Source organism: Lagopus muta, chromosome 1, assembly GCF_023343835.1.
Source record: "Lagopus muta isolate bLagMut1 chromosome 1, bLagMut1 primary, whole genome shotgun sequence".
NCBI lineage: Eukaryota > Metazoa > Chordata > Aves > Galliformes > Phasianidae > Lagopus > Lagopus muta.
In genome coordinates, this window is record NC_064433.1 from 97,540,896 (window position 1) to 97,560,775 (window position 19,880).

Here is a 19,880-nt window from a genome sequence, read left to right on the forward strand (position 1 = left end):
ATATAATATTCTTAAAGAAAAATAATATATGTATCTTTTCTTCAATGATCAGTATCATGAAAAAAGGCAAGCTGGCATTGAAAAACCTTTTTTGAACTGGATTAATCCTTAAAATAAGTGAAAAACTGTCATCAATTTTAACCTGAGCAGCAGTTCTAATCGGAAGAGGCCCAAACTGAAATAGAATATAAACGCATGTATTTCATCTTTGTTCTCTTCAGAATAGACTTCAGAATTACTTCATATCTGAAACATCATTGCCTGTCCATAACTTTAATAGTAAAAGATCTGAGTGGGTGCAATGATATTCGTCTTGGATGAGGATAAAGATAATTGATTTAAACAGCAAATTTATGTATGCGCTCACAAATCTTATTGTTCCAGTTCTCAGAGACTGAGACATTAAACAATGAGAAAATGTGGATTAATTTATCCAGTGAACATAGCACAGCAAAACTGCTGTATATTAGATCTGTAGATCACATGTACAGTATATTAAATTCACTTAGTAGACAGATAATTATGTTTCAATGTAAAATCCATTATAAATAATAAATAATTAAATACATGTATGACTTGATTAATAATGTGCCAAGATTATGCAGATAATTCATCTTTAATTCAGTAGTTGTCTCACTGCTAACAAATAATAACTAATAGATCACTGTATGTTCTTTACCACGATACATTTATTTTATTAAAATTTCCAAAATGCAGAGGTATCTGAACATTTCAATGAATTTCACCCTAAGGCACTCAAAGGAAGTAATGCATATTACCACATAGACTCTTGAAAATAAATCTAGTTTATCTCATTTCCTCTTGTTGCAGTCTTTATCCTGAGGAAGAATCAAAATGTCATTGCCATGAGAGAAATTATGTTAGTAGAAGCTCTCTCTCTTCATGTGCTCCTCTCTGGGCAGGGGATAGGTTTGAAGGTCAGTTCAATGTTCTCCATCAGTACAAAATCATATCTGCACAGCTGTAGCCTATGAAAGTAAAAACAGAAAAAATGTGCATAACAGAAATTTTAAAATTAATTGAAAAATCTTTTAGCATCTGAATTACAATTCCAATATTTACCACCTCTCAGAGATGGTACTCAGGACAACAAAAAATGTCTTCCTGTCTAAGCTTATACCCTATATAATACATCACTAGCATAGTTTTGCCAGACTACAAACAATCAGAACATGAAATAGATGAAGCATAGTAGCATGAGTATGAAGAGTCTCATATTAATCTGAACTGAAAGCTACTAACAGTAAAATTAAAATTAAAATTAAAATTAAAAGTTAAAAATAATTATTTAGAACAATGGTCCAAGCACAGCCCAGTTTCTGTGAACACTGGGAAATTCAATTTATTTTGAATTCCCTAGCTATGAAAGTTTTTCTTCTTTCATTCCAAAGAAAGCATCTTAACACTGTTTTCTGTTTTTCAGATGTAATGAGAGCATGTGCAAGAAAGTTTCATGCAGAATGGTAATTTGTCATCAAATGCCTAGAAAATCCAGAACTGTGCAATACTACACAAACACATACAGATGTCATGAAGAGTGCCTCTCACAGATAGAATTTTACCTTTTGATGTCAACGGAAGCTAACTGCACATTTAGGGCAGAGATGATAGCTCTGTCCTTCATGACCTACTAAAGATAAATACTGTGATCTGGATTGGACAAGCAAATGACTAGCACATCCTTTCCTCTAAAGGCACATAAACTATGTTACTTATTTTATTCAAAATTATCTGCATTGGTTTGAACTGGCTGTACAACACAGTTCACACAGAACTGGCACATACAGTGAAACACTCAAGGGAGAAAAGCCAAGAAAGAAGGTGCACCTTTGCTGTTGCCCATTGGTGTAAGATTTCCAACTAGTGATGGCTTCACCTACCTGCATGGGATACTGCCAGATTTTTGAGCCTCATCAAAGTCCTCACAAAGCTAAGGCAGTAGATTTCACAACTAAGATGATCAAGACAAATTCTGGTATTTTGTACAGTGCAAAATAGAATTTAATGCAGTCCCTCATCCATGATTTGTTTTGATTTGAATGTAATGGTTTAGTCTTGTATTATTTTTGTAGAGGGAGAAAAAAAGACATGAAAGCACAGAAATTGAAAGTATTTTAAAAATCCTTAAAAAGCCTGTGAAAAAATTTAGAGGACAAAATTTCAACCCGAATAATGTAAGATTATTGCTTGGATACATTTCTTGAGTTTAATTTGAGTTCACATTGCTGCACAATTGCAACACAACAGCCAAGAATGTTCACAGAGCCTGTTCTCCAAAAGAGGTAATATGGGAAGGATTCTATCTAATCACAGGGAATATAGTACTTAGACAAGATGATGAATGCTAGGAATAAAAACGTAGTTTCCAACATATTGTATCTCATTTAAAGTGAAATCCATCCAAGTTTGTCATTATCAAGTACAAGGAATGGGATTGTGGTGAGTAGGTTTGGTTCTCCAAAGAAGGAACAAAACACAAATATTTTGGGGAAGTGAGGTATTCAGAAACTTTCACTCCATGTGGCTTCTCTTATGTCTCCTAAAAAGCAAGGGCTTGGTCCACTCTTTTGTTCAGTAGAGATATTAATAAGGTCATCTTTTCTGTTATACCTATTCTTGCTTTTATTAAAAGAAAAAAAAAACAAAACAAAAAGAGTGGCTAAGTATTTTTGAGACTCACCTTCTCTGTCAGTTGAATTTAACCTGACTGACAGATTCAAAAGGTTTTAGTGAGAACTGACACCAGGACACACACAAGTTACCAAAGCTGTTTTTACGTGTGAGCCAGAATGATTTATCTTAGAAATTAGAAAAAGAGTCAGAAAATTACATGTATTCCTTAGAACCCACATTTACACAACACCTTTTGAATAATGGGTCAGTAAACAATTTTCAGTGATATCCCACGCTTCACTATCAACTCAAATCAGAGAAGAGTGAGACTCCTACTGTCTTTTATCTCTGCATCTGTTCCTGTTTTTCATCTACTAGTTTGTTATGTGAATAATTTAAATATTTTTAAACTAGTTTCTAGTTGATTGTCCTGTATTCAAGTAATTGGTCTAATTACATGTAACTAAATAAGGTAAATATAGGTAGTTACAATTACATTGAGCGATTATGTAATTATACTAAAAAATGGCAATGTAACATCTGCATTTAAATTACCTTCACATGCTGATTCAGCACACTTCTTTCCACCATTATCTTAAAACATCAAATGAGCCTATATGACTGCCATCTGATAAAGCTCCATAAGGATTTTAGGGGATCTTATATTAAACCAAGTACACCTCACTTTAAAACTAACAAGAGTCTGACTAACAGGTATGAAAACTCAAAACCAAAAAGGAATATTCACTGTAAGTAGAATATAAGTATAAATGAATGAATATTCCCACTCATTAGTTATTTGGGAAGGGAACATGGGGAGACTGGAAGGGAAAAGAAGATCAGAAGGGAAGGAAAGGGGAGACTGGAATAGACATTCAAAAGTCATTAAGCCAAATGCCTGATAATTCAGAGCTAACCAAAAGTTAAAGCATATTACCATGGGCATTGCTCAAATTCCTCTTGAACAGTGACATCCATGGGGTATCAACCACCTCTCTAGGAAGCTTGTTCTAGTGTCTAAGTACACTCATAGTAAAGAAACTTTTCCTAATAGCCACTGTGCACATTTTATTTTAAATTTTGTCTCTGTTGAATCTGCCTTCATATGAAAGAAATATATGTAATAACTCTAAAACACAGTAATGCTGCTACTCCATGGCATTTCTTAACTATTGTTTGCAGTACACTATTATCACAAGTTGAAAATTAAAAACGTAATTGCTGATGCTACGGTACAAGTAACTTTGAGACTTAAAAAATGAATTACAGTAATGCTGCTAAAATATTTGAAAACATAAATAAATAATGAAAGGATAGTAGCAGTAATCAGCAATAAGCACTGATTATTTCATTTTAAGTGTAGACAGGCACAGACTGTATGTTTTGGTCTGGAGGATCTTTACCATCAGCCACAGGACTAAAAGCTTATTCCAGTCATCAAAGTATCTAAAGTGCTCCATTCTGTATCTGAATGTGAAAAGATGTGTGCAGACACATAATTAAAATCAGAAAAGTACTTCATAAAATTCATCTGCAGGAAGAGAATTCACCATGTAGTTTCCTGCTCTAAGTCAGGCTGGTCTACATAAGTGGTCCTGAAGAGCTCCCTCAGACCTGAAAGCAGCAACAGCCTGCTGTAATAAGGAACATGCATGACTTTTACAGGCTCAAGAGATATAAACTGAGGATGCGGTGCATTAAACATTGATGTACAGAACACTTCTTCCATATGATGAATTTGAGAGAGGATTAGAAGGATACTTATGCATTTATGAATACGTAATAAAAAAATCAATAGAGGCAAGTACAAATTTCTGGGGAAACATCCTGAGCAGTCTGGCAGATACACAACGTGGATACATTACACTTACCTTTCTGGATTATTGAGAGCTTTCAGTCTCATCTGAAGAATCTTAAGCTTGTATTTCTGGCCTACTAAAGTCTTCGTAGAAAAGGTCAATGAAATTTTGGATATTTTCTCAAAATCCTGGTAAAATCCAGTTAATATTTTCACTCTTTTGTATTGCTGAAATGTTGTCACTTCACTAAAGAAAAATATCATTTCCAGTCAGATTTTTTTTAATCTAAGAAATATTCATTATTATTAATAATTATTACTAAGAGCAGAGGTCTTGCAGGATGGATCACCTGAGAGCATTCAGAATGACACCGAGAACTGGATTCAGGGGCATAATTTGTAAAGGGAAAGAGGATCATTTCAGTATGAGGAGTGTTGCCTGTGACACAGAGCCATATCAAATCCAAGAAAAGGAGCTGTGGCCAAGACTAAATAACTTGATGATAACTTTAGACTTAGACTAATAAGTCTGAAGCAAGGATTAGCAAACTCAGGAAATTGGTTTGGTAAATAGATAACAAAAGGTTTAGAGACAAATTATGACATACCTATTCATCTGTGACTCTACTGTATTTCCAGCATAATCTGTTATTTTAACTTTAATGAAACCTCTTCTAATGCTTTTATTCCAAGTAGTAATATCCAGTAAATAGTTGTACACTGCAAAAACAAATAGGAAATAGTAAGATCCAAGGAATGAACCTCAACAGTTATGACTGCTAGTAGCACTCTGCCAAAAGTATTTACTGGGTAGTAATAGTGATCCTTTACTTCCAAGATACCAGCTCAAATCAAAATAAAAAGGCTATTAAAAAAAGAAAAGAAAAAAAAAAAGTAGCTTCTTCCAAATGGCTGCTTAGAGTTCTGTGTAATTAATGCATAATTTCTTCCAATTTTTATATGGAAAAGATTTGCATTAGAAAAACCCTGTTGTCAGAGTTAACATGAAGAGCTTGACCAGCTTAATAAACAAAGCACAACTAAGTCCTAACTGGCACCTTCAAATACTTGGCAAGCTTTGCAAAGTGGAGATGTTTGAGTTACTAATGTGGTGAAACTACCACATTATCTGCAAAAGTAAAGTGTCCAAAAAATAGAAGAGGTACATTAGCAGGAAGAGGGAGGAACAGCATTCATGCAAGCTTTATGGATTGCCAAGGTAGGAGGTTAGTTAGGCGAGCAGATTACTCATGATGCAACTGCTGAAGAGAGACATTGTTCTGGAGTACAGCACTGATCTGTCCTGCCACATGTTAAGAAACTCTGATCTGGCCTTCTAGTGCACTTCTGCAGCCGGCACTCATATTGTAGTTGTGCTATGGCTATCCAGAGGAGATACAGCTTTATTAAGTAAGGAAGCCAATTCAAATTTTTTGTGGGTTTTTTTTTTTTTTTTTTGTATTTTTTAATTTGATGTTGATCTTTAAAATTCCCTCCTAAGAGACCAAGCCTCACCTTGAATGAAAAGCTTGTCAGGTTTACAGTATTAGCTTAGTTTACAGACTCTTGTTTATTTCTATTTTCTCATGTTTTTAAACATCTAAGAATTCAAATAAGGTTAGTTAGTAAATTCCCTCTTTTTCAGACCAGTTTATTAGACTTATTTTTATTTATGACTCTGCATATTTTCCCTAAAACTTATCCTGTCATTACAACACTTTTATTCCTTTCCATATATCTCCTGTGTTTGGTAGTATTACCCTGCTTTCTCTCTTCTGTCACCCTTGTTCTAGACTACTGTATGTAATCCTTTTTATTCTGTGTTATTTCTTTCCACGAGGAAGAACCAGGATTCTCCCTACCTGGATCTCTGATAAATGCCCAGACAATTAACAATTGTGAAAGCAAAGCCAAGCTACATTTTTCTCTGGGAGGAATGAAGCAAGGAGAACTAGTGGCCCATTCAGCCTTAAGAGCATAAAAGAGCAAACTCCAAGCCGACCTGATAGGGGGAGAGGGGTGGTGTTAGCAAGCGTATAGGTTCAGCAGAAAGATCACTGGGAAGAGGAATTGTTTTTCTTCTGTGGGTCAGGAAGGGCCAATGGGAGAAGATTTGACTTGGGTGGTTTAGTGAAGGAGGATCAGGAAGACTCTGGAGCCTCTGCAATATTAAGCTTGGCACACTTGAAATGCAATCAGCAACCCAAATGTTCTTCATACTCCATCTGCCACACTGAATGCATATATGTAAGCAAATGGAAGTTTGTACCTTGGGCTTTGTTATCCAAAACTTCTTCACTGCACACCAAGACTACTTTTTTTTATTGGTCAGCTGTATAAATAACCCTACCACCATGCTATGTAGTATCTAGAACAACTTCATTAACCTCTCCCAAGCCTTTTGCAAGAAACCGTGATACAAGTAAGCACAATTAACATAGCAGCAAGAGATATTCAGTCACAAAACTAGCCAAGATTATGAAAAAAGCTAACAGGAGAACTTGATTTCACTTGAATTCCATCTAAGCTCATCCTCATATACCAAATCAAAGAACTTGTAACATTATCAATTAGAAGAGTGTAAAGTCTCTTGATAAAAACAGAAATTAGATGAGAATGTAACCCTCTGGATGGAGAGGTAAATATCTAAACTGTTCTAGCTAAACCCCATGCCACCAGTGTTCATTCCATTGTAGCATTACCCTAATAAAGTTAGCTAGGTTTTCACTCAGCTGTTTTCCTCACACAGAGATATGGAACTTAAAAAGCAAGAGTAGCTCTAGTTTACTTTGTACACTTCCTTTGCTAGGGAGAAACATACAGGTGTTCCTTCCTCCAACCACAGCACCAGGGTATCGCTCTCTGAAAATGTTACGAATTATTCCATCTAGGCAGGTTCACTCAGTCCATTTTTTTCACTGTCACTCGATTCTCATTTTCTGGCTTCCTTATTCCTCAGACAGTACAGCTCATTACTTTTAAAGTCATATTTCTTTCTCAGTTCTAACTCTTCTGCCATAATCACTCTCCTCCGTGCCCCAGTCTGCAAACTTTTGCTTAACTCACGGTTTATTCCACCCTTTCATACTGCAGTGAACAATACCTTTCTACTCTTAACGTGCATTCACTTCAAATCAGCTAACAAATGGCAACCATAAAACTTCACAACGAGTTTGCTGTGAATATGTGTATATACATATTACATATTATACATATATACATGTGTATTCAGTCACTCACTGCAGAATGGATCTTCATCTGAAGTATCGAAAAAAGCTTTCGTTGGTGAATTCCTGAGATTTAACTGTTTTTTCCAGCTATCAGCATAATAACCTGAAATTGAATGTTTAAATATTTTATTTCAGATATTTAGCAATATAATGACATATAAAAGTGACAGATTTGGCTTTAATTTTCTAAAACATTATATTAGAAAATAATTGACTCGCAAAATGCAGGAATCCCCTAAGTATAACAGAATGTAATATATATGTATTTCATTTTTCTGATACGTCAGCAATACTAAAATTATCATAATCCAATATTTTGAATCTATGTAGTCTAAGTGCTAAGTTCACAAGAACAGTGTTTATAAAACCGTACAAGGTAATAAAAACAAACCTAAAAAGGTAGTTCACATATTTGGAGAGAATAATTACAAAACAGGTTCACATTTAGTAAAATTCCTTTCTTTCTTGAATCGTTAAAATAAGCATTTTTAAAACCCTGTAGTCTATAACTGTGGGTATTCTCTAATAAGATAGAATAAATAAAATATTAGACATGTATTACATGACCTGAGCTCTTGGATGCAATGTATTTTCATTTTATGCAACTTGCTTTTTGATTTTGGGTCTTGACAATAGTTCTTATTTCTAAAATAGCTGATGCCATTTTGTCTGTCTTATTTCTTTGACTAGAATGGACAGTGAGGGCTAGTTCTAGTCTGCAGAGATCACTGCAAGACAGCAAGTGGAAGAGCCTGTGTCAGAAGAATGCTGTTTTTCTACCCAGTTCCCAGATGCAGCAACCTGCCATTTCCTCATTAGTTTTATGGGTATTTAAAAAGAATAATAATAATAAAAAAAAAAAGTGTCAGCTGATTGGTCACATATTTCTCCTTCTCCAGCTCAGGCATTCTGTCAGCTTGCATCAAACATGGCTGGTAACCATTCTGGGAAAGCACTCAAGTCTTCTCATCCTATTATAAAGTACTGTAATAGCTGCTTCTTATTATAAAGTAGGATACAGATATGTCTGTGCTTTCTCTTCAGACATGATCTCATATATGTATTTAAGGATGTGAAGAAGATAAAGCATGAACTGAAAGTTAACTTCTATTTGAATATTATAAAAATGTAATTTTTGTGAAAATCCTGCTCTGCCATCTAGCAAATGTTCACATTACTGTAGCTGCTTTCAAACTGTCTCTAGATCTTCTCTAAAATAATAAGTAATAAAGCCCCAAACAACTAAAGTGTCTACAAATAAGAATGTGATTCAAAAAGAGGAGCCAGAGACCCCATGAAATTGGTATAGATATTATTACTCTGAAACAAAAAACATAGGCACTCTAGAAACAAGAGCACAGTATGAAAGCCTAACATGATGGACTAAGTAGAAGCAATTTTTCTATAAAGAGAAAATGCATTCTGAATCCACTTCAGGCTAGAAAGCCCAATAAAGGTTAAGAACATTCAGTACTCTAACAGAGATAACTATGAAGAAGAAAAAGCCTTAAACTTTTAACGGTTTAAAACAGTATGCAGTTCTGTACCCAACCAATCTTGTTGATTCTTTAACAGTATTCTACAGATCTTTGAAGAAAGCCCAGAAAGAGCAAGTCTGAATTCCTTGGAAAATCTCACCCATCTCAAAGTAGACCGAGTAATTCTTACCCAGTACTGGACAGGATAATGGTTGGAAAACTTCACAGTCATGACATTTTCCTCTCTTGTAATCTGAGTACGAGGCACAAGGATATGCTATTATGTTGCACCTCTTTTTCAAAGATGATAAGAAGAGGAAGACAGATCTTTGATGGTCACATTTAAAATACTGAAAACCTTCAGGAAAGAAGAAATAAAATAATCATATACATATATCATCCTTTTTCTTCAGGAAAGAAAAGATATTAACCAGGTTTTCAGTTTAACTAAGTCATTCTTTGTTAGCCATGATTTTATTCCTGTTTATTTGACCTTATAAGTTATTTGAACATTTAAAAAAAAAAAAAATGGATACGCAAACACAGCAAGAAGAAATTGGACTGTTTTGAATGTTACAGGTATGAAGAAAAAAATCTGTGGGATTTTATATGCAAGAAATAGTCTGTCTACTACTCTGACAAATTGTCACCACTTTAGTATCAAGCTTGAGCCTGCATTACAATTGGCCTTGTGCTCAGTTGGCTATGTGTAACATCAAGGTAGAAGAGCCACTTTGAGTACTACTTTAGAAATTCTTTCATCCAAATTTTTAGGTAATAAAATCCTTTCCCTCTTAGCAAAACAGAAATGCATGGGTAATGATGGTCCCTCTTAAGGGATGTGCCATACTCACAGGCACCCACGTGGAAGCCCTGTGCTTTTGAAGCAGCTCTAACTCATACCAGCAGTATGCAGATTTGTAATAGAAATATGGACATTCCGATATATACCAAAAATGAGTAAATAAAAATGATAGCAACTTTTCTTCCGATTTATGGAGGCTGAAACAAGAACAATTCTGCAGGAAAAGATCGTGCAATAAAGTGCTTTCTTCTTGATGAGTATAAAAATCCTTGTTCAAAACCTCGGACATCTTTGCCAATCAGATGGAACCTAAGAAACATTGCTTTCCATGTCATATGCAGGTAACCTAGTCCAAACCATTCACATCTTCCCCCACAACATCTTCCCTCATACTTGGCCATATATAAATACAGGAAGATAATGATAACTACTGCAGATAATGTACACAATAATAAAGATACAATGGAATATGTATGCTTATGGAAAGTTCTTTATAAACAAACAAACAAACAAGCCACAATATCTTTGTTATCACTCATCTGTTGAATGTGAATGGGAAAGGAAAAATAAATGCTCTCAGACCCCATATTATTGAGAATGTGCACTGTCTATTGAACTCAGGTTAATCTTCTCTTATTTGCTTTTGGAGTCTTTTCCCTTTAATTGAGCAAACCTTTATTTACCGCTGAATACAGTTTGTGGACAACCAGGCTGATCCATTCCTCCATTTGGATAAAAATCAATGCTTCCTAAAGGTTTCTTGAAACCTAGTGCTAAAAACATTACAAATTAAAACATAAGCAGAATTACCCAGTGATCGATTTATTATCTGATTGCATTACAAATTAATATGGAGATCTAAAAAAAAAGCATTTGAAAATATATTGTTCTTTCTTTAAATGAGATTCATCTTGAGTTAAAATTCATGGCTTTTTTCCTTCTTTTAAGAAAGTTATTCACACTTACTGACTCCTATTAAGCAATATAAAATGGATAGAACAGAAGCAACTCTGCAGTACTGTAGATATGACACATTTGCACAAAGAAATGTATAAAATTCATGTTCTCTGTAGCAACAAAATTTATTTACCAATGTATAATTGAGTACGATTTCCCATTTTTTTGCTCAAGTTTGGATTCTGAACTACACTATTATAAACGATACATTGAAGTAGAAAAATCCAAACTTCTGTCCTATGACAGAGAGATTTAGCTCTATCTGGCCTAACTTCCTTTTTAGCTTCCTTACTTTTATTCATTTAATGGGAGTGTTACAAAAATTGGTATTTTACAGCTTCATGTATGAGTTTGTATAGTAAGATGCTACATATTAGTACCATTAAGGAAACTGATAAGAAATTTGTGACAAGTTTGGTAGATTTGAAAGGTTTACTTTAGATTTTTGGGAAGAAAACAAAACCAGAATATTGTACAGATAGATTGTAGTCTACAACATTCTAACAGTGATGAGATTCCATGTTGAATTTTAAGCAGTAGATCTGTTCAGTGACAGCACTGAGACCGGTTTTCTGAGAACAGGCTTTAATTCAGCGATAATGACTGAATTGCAACGTTTAGGTTCATACACACTACCAGAGTGAAAGGATGTTTATGCTAAACTATACTGCAAAGAATAGTATCACAAATTAATTCACTATGAATGTTTTATTCAATGCGCAAAGTTCTTTGTTTTTATTCAGAAGGCATATGCTATAACAAACAAGACATAAATGACTACATTTGCATGGCATTCAATGGATTCATGACTCCCTGGTTATCTACATGTGCCTTCAGTTAGCTGTTGGAACTGAGAGTTACTCCAATATTTTCAGGTTCAGTTATGAAACTAAATCAGTCAATAACAGGTCATGATTGCTTAATTCATCAGTGAAGATGAGTTTCATTTACTTGATAAACAGGCATGATAACATACAAGAGACTTTAACAGTATACATGTTGTCAGGAATCAACAGCCCAGCATTCCACACAATAACACAAAACTACTGCAACACTCTACAGATGTTCCCAAAACAATTTATCCATTCCCTTTCCCCTTCCTGCCTTTCCTCAAGTTGAAATAGTAAAGTTCAAGTTTTGTTATTACCATCAGCATCCGTATGAATTACATCAACGAATTGTGCATCAGTACGATCCAATCTGTCCTTCGGTAGTACTCCAGTGAATAAAGGGCCCGCTGGATCAAGACCTACATGAAAATAATGCTAGCATTACACATCCTAAAGTCTGTTTCTATAGTTATACTCAAGACTGACATTAGAGCATTATTTATTATTGACTCACGCATTTTTCTAGGGGTAATAATAATAAGAAAAAAAAACACAGTTTCCAGTCCTCTACATGCTAAGCAAAGCATGAGTTCCTAGCACAACACTTGTCAACTCAGATCCTTGAATTTCTCTCTCTCCTAGTAAGTTGTGCTCATCTCCATATTCTCCAGAACTGTAAGCAAACTGTATTAAGAATGAAATCAGGTGAACTCATTTTCTCTTCTCCCTCAGAAAATATTATTCCTATTATATATTTTATAAGAATAAAAAGTGAAGTGTAACTACTCTTGCCACCAGAACTCAAGATGGAGATAGCTTGGATGGAGACAGCTTCAACCAACCTCAATCATTTCACGGGTTAGTGTTGTAATTCATAACAGTGTTATAGGAAAATAAGTGAAACACTAATTTTTTATCACATTTTCATCTGAAGGAGATTTGAAAATCTTAGACTCCATCAACTACGCAGAAACTCAACATATTGCTTAAGTGGCATTTGGACGTAGCCTTCAGTTTTCATTTGGGAAACTAGAAGTGAACGAATTGGGAAATTAAAACTGTAACTTACAAGTCCTCAAGGAAGAATTTTTTTAACTTACACAATGGATGCATTTTCCTTATCGTATGTATCTAAATAATCAGTACTTATTTGTCATTATTTTAATTCTAGCATCTCTACGATCCACAACTATGACAACCAGGCAAAGTATATTAGAATACATGTATCAGGATTAAAAGCATTACCTGTAATTCTGCCAAGTTTGCCTTTATACTTTTGTCCAACAAAACCAGCAATATGAGCCCCAAGACTAACACCAATCATATACATAGTGTTAAGAGAAGCTCCAGCTGCCTGTGAGAAAACAATAGAAAACAAAACGCACACACAGTTAACTAGACATCAGGAGATTGATTTAATGTTTGCATTTGGTTGATGTTCCATATCTAACTCTGTAACTTTAAAAAACAAATGGAAATTACAAACTTTGTTTCAGTTTGAAATTCTGTACTGGTTACATAATGTAGTAACCTATAAATGACTATAAGAATGTAGAAAGGAAGCTTGAGTCACATTTCTTCCAAACAGTCTGAAGTCTTATTTGGAGAAGGAGAGCACAGAGAGACAGAAGTGGAAGACATTTACCAGATACAAGAGAGATGAACTAAAACTATGAACTAGAGGGAAAAAACCTTCTGCTTTATCTTTCCAGTAAAATAGATTAAAAATACAATACAATTAACAAAGCTCAGGGCCATTCCCCAAGGAAAGCAGTACCTAATTAAAAAACCCCTCCCCTCACCCAACCACCAGAGCCCTCCAAAAAAAAAAGAAAAAAAGCAACTAAAATCCACTGTCTACGGAAGGACTCTGCAATAGGGTCAGTCCACCTGGCAGAATATCTATCAAAATGATGGGATGACAAGTAAAATCTGAAATTTTAAAGCATCTCAAAATGAATTACCACAGACCTTTCAACAGCTAGCAAGTATGGAACAGATCACTGTGGGATAAATGGAATAAAAGATGCTTCAAGATTTTTTATTCATTTGATTAAATACATAAATTTAAGGCTCATTGAAGAACTCTGGTACCAAAATTGTTTCATCAACTACCCTAGAATTCAAAAGCGTATGTGACTTTGAGACAAATGTTTATGTATCAGTCTGTGATTTTTCATTTAAAATCCTTAATTACAGTAATTTATTAATGGTAAAAATGTGTGATGTTTTGCAGTGTTTTATTGTTGTGTATTACTTGACTATCTCTCATTGTACCTTCCCACTGGTGCTTTCTCTGTTTCCGGAAGACCTAAAAATACCAGCTGGCTAAAGAAATGAGATGCACTCTCATACATATTTTCAGTGAAAGAGAAATGAGCAGTCAGGGAAATAAAAATTGCATGCAAAGTTAGTAAGTACTTTGTTAAAGACACATCACTTAGTATTGCTCATTGTGCTCCTCTTTAGACATAACTATATTTTAAATATTCATTTTCACACAAACTATGCTATTTAAATTTCTTAAGACACATACAGCTCTACACCTTACCAGCATCTGGTCAACATAGTTCTTCAGTATTTCTGCAACTTTTCTGCAGTTGTCAACAGCAGTTGTATAAATTACAGTTGTAGCACCACGATTCCAATCGACTATAATGAGATTGATATCACCAGAAGACAGTAAGAGCTTCTTCATTTCACCTAGCCATGCCGGTTGAGACCCTGTTGGTCTGTAGCCATGAATAACAAAGATAGTCTTCTTGGAGATATTAAGATACTTAGATGCAGTAACATTATGTTCAATGAGTCTCTCAGAACAATTTTGATTTTCCTTTGTGTATAGCAGTAGCTGGACTTGAAGTTCTGTTCCAGACAAAGCATAGCCTATATTAAGATCTGTAAATTCAGGACATTTTTCCTCCTCATCTGGAAACAAAAAATAAAATTATACAGTAACTTGGAGAGTTGTATCACATGAAATATCACCTGTTGTATTTCTTTACCCACTAAAGGTGAATAACCCGCATTGTATTCACGACAGGTCTTGGGAACGAGGTGCCAGAATGAGTACTGAAAGTCAAAGAACCACAGTTAAACTATTTACTTTGCAGATATCACTATGTTCTTTCAAACAAATATGAAACAATCTTTCCAATTATTTCTGAACCATAGTTGTTATAAATTACAAATTAACAGCTAGTGTCAATAAAATCATTTGCTTAACCATCAAATGTATGTTCTTCCTTTATCATAACCAGTGTGTGTTGTATAAACAGGAAGACTGCTGTGTTTTTTTCTTCCTCTTTTCAGCCAGGGGTGTGAAAGTTCCTAAATCTTACACATTTTTGGTTGATATGTGAACAAGAGACAGTCTGACAGTAGAAAATGATCCAGCATCCTTCTCTAGTTATGGAGCACCACAAGGACACCATTACCAACAAATAAAGAAATAAAGCATACTGTTCTGGATCTGAAAAAATCAGAAGCTGTAAGATCATTGCATATAGAGGACATAAGAAAAAATGTATTGTTTAGCATTTCTGTACTCAGACAATTGTGGTACAACAGATTAAGCTTTAGATAAGACAGGACCAAAATAAGGACGGAGATTTCCAAAAGAGTCTACAAAGATTTCTTTTTTCCCTGTGTATATATTAATACATAAAGAGTTAGAAAGGAACCTTTGGCTATTGAGGTGATACTGTGTGGAAAGCAGCTTCAGGATTCTGGGCACAACCCCTTTGCCTGTCATAGTTCTTCCATATGATCACTCCAGATTCTCTATACATTTAGCCATTTAATGAGCAAATAAATTTGGGCCAGCCTCTGGACCTCTTGTGGGCTACTTTATATAAACCTTTTGTTTGACATTTGATTGCAGCCATGACAATATTCTTTGTATTACCCATTTTATGAAACAAGAGTCAGTCAAATTCTAGAAAGCAAAACTAGGAAGAGGAATAGTGCCTATTCAGTTCCTTAAAAAAAAAAAAAAAAAAAAAAAAAGATTTTCTTAGTAATTTTTAATTAAGGGGGAGGCAGTTCTAGCTCTTCTTTTACCAGCATGCAATCAAATTCACTACATTTGCACATTTTCTCAGACAGGAAACCCCCTACTGTATTTATTACATCTTGCAAAGGATGCAAGCACAAGGCATTACAAGCTATCTGAAAAAGATATTTGATATCATAGTGGAGGTCTAAAAACCAAGCAATGTTTGCAGAACTTAACTGCCAAATTAAGATGCAGGAAAGATGCAGTGAGAACACTAATAATACTAACTTACAAAACATTAATTTAAGAAAACTAACTTAGTTCCTCAAATAACACTATCTGAGGAAATAAGACCAATCGCCTCTAGGACAAACCAACTGTCTACAATGACATCAGCAGTCACCACTGGAATGAGTATCAGAAAAAATAATGGATATTTGCAAACCTGAATGAAATTGAAGTTACAGCATTTTAAAAATGGCCTGAAACTTCCTGTCTCACACTGGCAAAAAGTGCAAGACAGAATTTTTGTGCCCATCATTGTCTTATAATAAATGACAATGCCTGTAAGAATAGTGTCTGGAAAATGTTAAAATTGCCCATATTTCAAAGCTAACATCACAGTTCTCTTAATTTAGACATTGAATAATTTAAATAACTTCTATTGTGATTACTGGACTGGTTATTAACCAACTACTGATACAGGAAAGCAACTCAAATTCATTGTGGAAAAATATCCAAGAAAAATTCTGAATTCAAGAACTGTTCAGCTGTCTTGAATTCAGTAAAAGTGGTATTCAGGAACCTGGCAAAATGCCATACAACTGATATGATTCTGAAATGGTAAAAGGACATTTCATGCTTAATTTCTAGTTTTCATACAATAATGCATGATGACAAAACTAGAAATTCAAACACACAAGCATCACATGCAAACTACATAATAAAAGAACAGGCACAATTTTACTATTCAGATTCATAGGTACAGCATGAAATTATTTCATTTTTTTCCTAATATTCTCAAATCCAAGTTGAGTTCCTGATGCTTGCAATGTCACTCCTACATTTCTAATACATACAAAAGAATTCTAATAAGATATTGTAAAAGTTGATGAGTTCCTTTATATCACTCTAAATGTTTTGATTTCTTATTGCATCATTCATTATTTGGTTGGCAAAAATAATAGTTCATTTTTTCTAAATCAATCGAATGACGCTGACATACAACAGAGATGCACTCTGGTCCATGTAAAGGAAAAAACTATCACAAGAAGTGCATTTTAACTGATGAAACCTACTTACTTGCTGAGAAACATCAAACAGAATAAAACTCATTTACTTAAGGCTGAGAAATGGGAGCAGAATCGTTGTGTGAAACATGAGTAGAGAATAAAAACATTACTGTGAATTAGGTAATACATAAACGTGCCGATTTACTGTTTTGAATTGTTTAGTAATGAATCATTAAGGGGACGTTTTTCAAATGTCCCTTTGTCTTTGACACCTGGAAGCAGTACCCAGGTGCCCTTTGTGCACATTTGTGGGAGTACTCAAATACATTTTTCTGTACAGTGAGAAAATACAAACAGGGGTTGGGCAGTTAAATATGCAGTTTAATTCAGGTAGAATACAATCTCAACTTTCCTATGTATGTTTGTAGCCATCATAAGCGTCTTAAGTTTACAGTGCCTCCCCGTAACTGAACTTTTACTATTTAAAATACAACACTTAACTTGAAAAGCTGTCAACATAGTAAATTGCCAATAAATTTCAAACTTACTTTAATATGCTAGAACTCGTTTACAATTACCTCTGTACAAGTTGCAAATACCTGAGCGTGTCTCTGTACAAAGTACAGCAAGAGATAAAGTATCAGACTTTGTTCTATTTACTTTAAAATGAGAACCTTTGGCTCAGTTTCAAAGTGATCAAATTCTCTTTACCAGCCCTCTGCTTCATTAGGCACAGTACACAGGATTTAGTCTTTTGGCCAACTTAAATAAAGAAATATTAGTTTTCAATACCTTAATAAAGCCATGAGTCTATATCACAGACAATAAGATTATAGTTCTTACCTGATTCCACCCAGTACACCAAACAGATGAAGAAACACAATTTTAACATGCAGAAACGGAGAAAAGTACTGTGTAACATTCTGAAATGATTGACAAGCTAAGTGCTTCCTTATAGCATGCTGTATTTTTAACTTAACTGAATGCTACTGATGAAGTAGGTGACATGTAGATTAGGAAGCAGAAAGTAAAACTGTATTCAAACTTCTGCAATTCATGACTCCTCCTATTGAATGACTTCAGAAGGTAGGGTGGTTTCTGGGCATTCAGAGTTGGGACTATTTTTTTAATCTATTTCCCCCTCTATTTGGTTATCACCAGGTTGACACGTAAGCAATTGACGTTACATATTACTGACAACTCTATTACACCCACGAAGCTTAGGAAGCAGAGTGACTAGGTGTACGTCACATTAGATGCTCACCATGTCTGCTTTTTTCAAGTGTGTCACTCACTTGTAATTAGGAATACTGAGCTGGATACAAGAAACTTGCCACAGAAAGTCATTGGGGTGACAGAAGAATTGTTCTATAAAAACTTGAAAATAATCAGAGAGTCATGAAATCACAGACTATTCTGAGTTGGAAAGGACCTGCAAGGATCATCAATTTCAACTAAAAGAATCATAGAATTATAGAATGCTATAGGTTGGGAGAGATCTTAAAGATCATCTAGTTCCAACTCCACTGTTGTGGGCAGAGTTGTCACCCACCAGCTCAGGCTGGTGCCCAGGTGCCCAGCACCATATCCAACCTGGTCTTGAACATCTCCAAGGATGGGACATCCACAGCTTTTCTGGACAACCTGTTCCAGTGCCATACCACTCTCTAAGTAAAAAAAAAAATTCCTCCTAATATCTAATTTTAATCTCCCCTCTCTTAGTTTAAAACTATTACCCCTTGTTCCCTATCCTATTTGCCTGTGTAAGAAGTATTCATTTACAGGTACTATAAGCCTTAATGTAGAACCAGTACTAAAATAGAACTTATAAGCAGGAAGAGAACTGTTTCTACGTAGCCTGATAAGGATAGGACAGGGAAGAATGGCTTTAAAATAAAAGAGGAGAAATTTAGGTTAGATGTTGGGAAAAAATTTTTTACTCAGAGAGTGGTGAGGCACTGGCACAGGCTGCCCTGGGGGACTGTGGATGCCCCATCTCTGGAGGCATTCAAGGCCAGGCTGGATGGAATCACAGGCAACCCTGTTCTACTGGTTGACAACCCTGCCCACGGCACAGGGGTTGGAACTCAATGATCTTTTTAAGGTCCCCTTCAACTTAAGCTGTTCTATGATTTGCTGTATTTATGTAACAACTTGTCACTGATCTTAGGAGAAAATCTTATATATGGACCTTTGCATATACCTAATGCCATTGCTCTTATATCTATACTTTGCTCTTTTACATATGAACAGAGCAAAAAAAAAAAAAAAAAAAAAAAAAAAGATCCTTCTAAGGTAAAAACCAATACGCCCAGTACTTAACATGCATGTTAAGTACTTTGCCTATGTTGATAGAATCTATAATATATCACCTACACTAATTTAGCAACTCATTAAAAAGAAATTAAATTTTTTAAGTCCTCGGAAATCAAGATCTGAAAACATTTTTAGCACCAAATGAAGGCTCAGAAAATGTAATATTAATCAGCTTGTTGAACTAGTACTTGTGGGACAGACCACTGTCACATGAAAGGGGAATTTTGTTCACCAACAGTGACACTCCACTTGGAAATCCATAAATCTGAACTACTGTTTACAGAATGGCTTCCACTGGCATCCTATCATAAATCCTCCAAAAGAACAGTGAGCTTCAGATAACAAGTTCACTAGTAGATGTGAGAGCCTTGAAGTTCAGGTTTTACTCATGCCTCTTCACTGCATATTCTGTATGATGCTTTTGTTGGGTTACATTCTTCTTGCTTCTCTCACTTGAGGATCACTGTACTGTCTCATAAGTACTCTGCTTGTGTCCCAAGAGCTCAGAAGTGTAAAGGTAGTCCCTCCTGAATGAACTGTGGTTGCATTTGGGAGAGCCCACAGTGCATCAGCTATTACAAAAACACAAAAGACTTGCCAAGA

The 19,880-nt window shown here is 34.9% G+C and overlaps 1 protein-coding gene across 1 annotated transcript; it reads right to left on the minus strand.

Annotated features, from left to right (window-relative positions):
- Window positions 1-662: 662 nt before the first annotated feature.
- On the minus strand, window positions 663-18,016 carry LIPI (lipase I). The gene is made up of 10 exons (XM_048943607.1): window positions 17,805-18,016; window positions 14,284-14,660; window positions 12,978-13,086; window positions 12,050-12,151; window positions 10,629-10,718; window positions 9,331-9,498; window positions 7,673-7,765; window positions 5,041-5,152; window positions 4,506-4,679; window positions 663-989 (listed from the first exon to the last, which is right to left on the minus strand). The coding sequence occupies exons 1-10, from the start codon at window positions 17,881-17,883 to the stop codon at window positions 902-904; spliced, it is 1,392 nt and encodes a 463-aa protein (XP_048799564.1). The 5' UTR covers window positions 17,884-18,016; the 3' UTR covers window positions 663-901.
- Between the last annotated feature and the right edge of the window lie 1,864 nt (window positions 18,017-19,880).